Source organism: Maylandia zebra, linkage group LG5, assembly GCF_041146795.1.
Source record: "Maylandia zebra isolate NMK-2024a linkage group LG5, Mzebra_GT3a, whole genome shotgun sequence".
NCBI classification, from domain to species: domain Eukaryota; kingdom Metazoa; phylum Chordata; class Actinopteri; order Cichliformes; family Cichlidae; genus Maylandia; species Maylandia zebra.
This window is the reverse complement of record NC_135171.1, coordinates 39,609,852-39,615,423: the sequence shown is the minus strand read 5'-3', so window position 1 is coordinate 39,615,423 and position 5,572 is coordinate 39,609,852. Positions and strand designations below refer to the sequence as shown.

At 47.3% G+C, this 5,572-nt stretch overlaps 1 protein-coding gene across 1 annotated transcript in view; it reads left to right on the top strand.

Moving 5' to 3' along the window:
- Positions 1-752, top strand: part of LOC106675795 (odorant receptor 131-2-like) — a 1,703-nt gene extending 951 nt beyond the window's left edge. Inside the window, exon 2 of the mRNA XM_076884442.1 lies at positions 1-752. This exon is cut by the window's left edge and continues 70 nt beyond it. Coding sequence (XP_076740557.1) covers positions 1-752 — 752 coding nt within the window.
- Positions 753-5,572: the final 4,820 nt, after the last annotated feature.

Below are 5,572 nucleotides of genomic sequence, written 5' to 3'. Positions count from 1 at the left end.
TGTCAACTCTTCTCCTCATCATCAGTTACGCCCTGCGCATCTTCTTCGTGCCTTACTGCATCATCCTGCTGATCATTTCCATCATCGTCACCCACAACTCCCCATTAAATCTGGCTGGCATGTCAATCGAGTGTTACATCGCCGTCTGCATGCCTCTCCGTCACGGGCAGATCTGTACAGTCAAGAAAACCTACATTCTGATTGGTTTGATCTGGGCTGCCAGTGCACTCTCTATCCTCCCTGACCTGTTCATCCTCCTGGCTACAGAGCCTCTGCAGTTCTTTCACTCTAAAGTGAGATGCGTTAGAGATTTCGTGTTCAGAAGCACATACAGCCTGAACAAGAGGGACGCTTCACACATTGTTTGTCTTGTCGTGGTCTGGCTCACACTCATATACACCTACGCTAGGATTATATTTGCAGCCAAGGGACTAACCGGTGACATCAAAAAAGCCAGAAACACTATTCTTCTTCATGGTTTTCAGGTGCTGCTACTTATGCTGAATTATGTGAGGCCCATTTTTGAACAGAGCTTGTTTTTTTTATTCCCAAACCGGGAAAGTCAAATACGATTTGCTTCCTTTGTCATTGTCCAGATCATACCACGGTTTATAAGTCCCATCGTTTATGGACTGCGAGACCAGACGTTCAGGAAATATGTGAGAAGGTACCTCGTTTGCCGTGAGAGAGGAATCACCCACCCAGAAAACACCACTACTAAAAAGGCCTCACTTAATGTTACATCTGTGTGACGCCCACAAGTGTATGGTCACTATTGTAATTTTTTTGTGAATTGTTTTTGATGTAAAAGACCTGATTTTATGGTGGTATTGCACTTTTCATTTAGAGTTTTGGACAATGTAATTGCGTGGCATTGCCACAAGGGAGAGATAGGGGTGAGTGCGATAGGCCGTTGCAACGCGTCTTGGCCTCAGACGAGGAAGAGCCTGCAGACCGAAAGCAACTGATGTCTCCTGTCTCTGCTTTTCTGTTAAAAAAAACAGTTTAAAAACAGACCCCATCGAAGGCCTGTAACATAATTTTGGTGGCCCGTACAGGGATCAGCATGCTACGAGGGTGACTGCTGATTCTTTAATCAATGAACCAGAGACAGCCATCACAGGGCAGGCGTGTTGGAACAGCAGACGTGCAACTGAGGCAGCAGAGGGACCTGTGTCGAGGAGGGGAACCCCTGCTGGAGAGGTGACGGGCTGCGTGGTTGAGCTGACTGCACTGTGAGGAGTTGCTAGCCAAAGGACACACAATGGAGGACAGTGAAAGAAAAGAACTGGCTTGGCAGATCAGAAAGAGTCTTAATGCACTGACAGCAGAGGAACTCTTCCAGATTGCTACAAACATCACACCAGTACCTGATGTGGACCCCGCAAGTGTACGACGTGGTGATGAGGAAAGTTGTTTTGATTATGTTTGTGCTTATCTGCGCTGTAAGACATTGCTTGACTTAGAGGATCAGGGGTTTTCACACCTACTGTTGTTGAAAGATGCTATTATTCATCTCATTGATAGTCGTACAGCTGAAGTATCTCACCTTGTAGTCTCAAAGGAAAATGTTGTTACTCTCACAACACTTAAGCACCCTGAACAGAGTGATGTACTTACCTCAGCTATATTGCCTCTTGAGTCTGCTAATCCACAAACAACAGAGTATGAAATGCTAAAGGCTAACTACGAGGCACTTGGTAAAAAGTTAGCAGATTTACAAGTGACATCCGCAACACAAGACACACCCACCCCCACTATTACACAGTCACTCCAGCCTCGAGCTGAGAATGTGACAAACAGCCTCTCCACCACAGGCATGCGACAATCTAAGCCTGATCACATGTTTTCCCTAACAGACCTGCCATTTTTGCAACGCAGAGAGTTTAAAGTACATGGTGGTCAGGTTGGGGACATTGCATCTGACATTAGCTACCATGGACTGTGTAAGCAGATTGAGGATGGGCTCAAGGTGAAGCACACAGAGGGAGAGATCATTCAAGGTGTGCTCCGTATTATCAAGCCTGGACAGTTTAAGGACATGTTGATCAGTAAAGATGACTTGACCCTCATTGAACTCAACAGCTTACTATGTTCACACCTGAGTGAGAAGGGTGGGAGTGAGTTATTTCAGGAATTGTTGAGCACTAAGCAACATGACCATGAAACTCCACAACAGTTCCTCTACAGGATGATTGGACTGAAGCAGAAAGTCATGTTTGCATCCAGGCAGGATAACATGGACGTTGCGTATGAGACACGTACGATCCAAAATGTATTTCTACGCACCATTCATCAAGGTCTTCTACCAAAATATAGTGATATTCGTAATGAACTCAAGCCACTACTATCAGACTACAGTGTGTCAGATGAAGCCTTGATAAGGCAAGTGAACAAAGTGTCAAGTGAAGAGAGTGAGCGACAGCGAAGGCTGGGATATTCCACTCGACAAAAGGTAACACATGCTCATACTGCTCAACTTGAACCGGCTAAAGACACTGAAATGACTGACTGTAAATCTAAGAGTAAGAATAAAGTCATAGAAGAGCTGGCTGCAAAGGTGGAAACCCTGACCAAAGTGGTGGAGTCTCTCACAGCCAGTCAGGCTCGTGAACCCACTGTCAGTGTGCACACCCAAAGCAGAAGCCCAGACAAACTGCAAAACAGTACGGCTGTCCCAAGTGTATTGAAAGCGGGGCTACTTCATGCACTCATTGTTTTATCTGTGGGGAGACAGGTCACAGGGCAGTGGGATGTCTCAAACGAAGCCAACACAGAAGCTCTAGTTGGCCTTCTGCTGATACACACACTCCCAGAACCAGTGGACAGCCAGACCCAAAATCACGAGGTATGTGCTCAGAAGAGTTTGCTCATGTCAGAAGTAGTTGGGCGACCCTTCCAACGAAAAATGCAGACACAGGGGCAAGTGAGAGAGTGGCACAGCTTGTTGGAAAGAAATGTAAACTCAAATGTTACATTCATAGCTTTGCAGTGGACTGTTTATTGGACACAGGTGCACAAGTGAGTCTCATTGATCGCCAGTGGGCAAAAACCTACCTCTCTGACCACAAACTCCGGCCACTGACAGAACTTATTGGAGATAAGGCTCTTAGTGTGCTTGGTGTTAATGGCCAGCCATTACCCTACGACGGCTGGGTGGGCGTGATGGTGAGTCTCCCAGAGAATAGTGACCCAAACTTGACTGTACAAGTCCCCTTTTTAGTAAGCAGTGTGCCCATGGACTGCCCCCTGATTGGTTTCAATGTAATTGAACAGCTGATACTGGGGCCAAATGCTAGTACAAACCTCATACCCACCATTGTGAGCCTCCTGCGCAGCGCAATGAACCTCCAGGATGACACAGCGACGGCACTGGTCAACTTCATCCAGACCAAGCTTACCAGTGATAACGTGGTCAGCCAGAGTGTCCTAAAAGTGGGCCTGTATGATGTAGTAATCCCAGCTGGTCAAGTTAAGTATGTTAAGTGTAAAGTCTCCTCTACAGTTGACAGGTCCAACCCCCTCGTGCTCTTTGAGCCAACTGAGAGCAACCCACAACTGCAACAGCTTGATGTTGGCAACAGCCTCCTCACAGTTTGTGATGCCAGAGTCCCATATGTCAAAGTACCTACTGGCAACCACACTAAGCACGATGTGACCCTCACCGGCTGATGTATCTCAAATACCCCAGCAGTGCGGTGAAGATCAAGCAACACAGGAATGGGATCCACCTGTTGATGTTAGCCACCTGACTGAAGACCAACAAACTGTTGCCAAGAAAATGTTAAGGGAAGAGTCAGGGGCTTTTGCACGTGATGAGAATGACATGGGGTGCATTCCCAGCTTGGAAATGACGATAACACTCAAAGACACAACCCCAATTCAGAAATCGTACACCTCAATTCCAAAACCCCTTTATAAGGAGGTTAAAGGGTATATTGAGGACCTCCTAGCAAGAGGATGGATTGTAAAGTCTAGATCTCCTTACTCTGCGCCAATAGTTTGTGTGCGGAAAAAGGATGGCTCCCTAAGACTCTGTATAGACTATCGTCTCCTGAACCAGCGCACAGTACCTGATCGCCACCCATTACCAAGAATCCAGGACCTCATTGACACCTTGGGAGGGTACAACTGGTTCTCCATTTTGGACCAGGGAAAAGCCTATCACCAGGGCTTTATAGCAGAAGGATCCCGCCATCTGACTGCATTCATCACCCCCTAGGGCCTTTATGAATGGGTGCGAATTCCCTTCGGTCTTACCAACACACCTGCTGCATTCCAACGCAGTATGGAAGAAATGCTGGCTCCCCTTCGGAATGAGTGCTGCATCCCATACTTGGATGACATCTTGTGCTACGCCAAGACTTTTGAGGAACATGTGGAAGGGCTGAGGAAAGTCTTGAGAGCCCTGCAGAACTACGGAGTCAAACTCCGGCCGACAAAATGTGACCTATTTAAAAGAGAAGTGAGGTATGAAGGGGGCTTAGTGTCAGCTGAAGGAGTACGCATTGATCCAAAAGATCTCGAGGCAGTGTACGCCCTGAAAAAGGAGACACCTGCCACAGTGGAAGATGTGAGGAGGATCGCTGGGTTCCTGAGTTACTATCGCTCGTATATCCAGGATTTCTCGAGAATAGCAAAACCCATCTATGAGCTTTTGCAACCCAAGAAAACCAAAGAGGAGCATCTTCTGGGGAAGGTTATAGGACAGAAGGGGAAAGGTGCACAGTTACCACCCAAAACACCAGTTGAGTGAGCAGAGAAGCACCAGGGTGCCCTGTGTAAGTTGATGGATATGTTGGTAAACCCCCCTGTACTTGCCTACCCGGATTTTGAGCTTCCCTTCGTCCTTCATACAGACGCATCTGATAAAGAACTTGGGGCCGTTCTCTACCAACATCAGAGTGGGAAGCTAAGAGTGATTGGATACGGCTCCCGAACACTGACACCGGCTGAAAAGAATTACAGACTCCACTCGGGTAAGCTTGAGTTTCTCACCCTCAAGTGGGCTGTCTGCGAGAAGTTCAGGGATTACTTGTTCTATGCCCTGTATTTTACCATCTACACAGACAACAATCCCATAACTTATGTCATGAGTACCGCCAAGTTGAATGCGGTTGGGTTCAGATGGGTGGGAGAGCTATCAGATTTCAGGTTTGATATAAGGTACAGACCTGGCAAAGTAAATGTTGACGCAGACACCCTGCCGAGGAGTCCCCTTGACATTGACAGATACGTCACTGAATGTACAAAAGAGCTCTCCAAAGAAGCTGTTGCCGCTACTTGGGAGGGATGTGGAGCAGGCAAGCATGGAGATGTCGCATGGATCGCTGCTCTGGCTCTAGCACAAGGTGACCAGCTTGAACCAGTAATCCAAGAAATGGTCACGCCCATCAATTTGGATGAACTACAAAGGGCTCAAAGAGCAGACCCTGCGATAGGTGAGATCATGAAAATGAAAGACGCAGATCAAAAGCTGACAGATGACATGAGACGGAATGTGAGCGGTCTGGCAAGGAAAATGATGCATGAGTGGACAAAGCTGAGCTTAGAAGACGGAGTTCTGTACCGT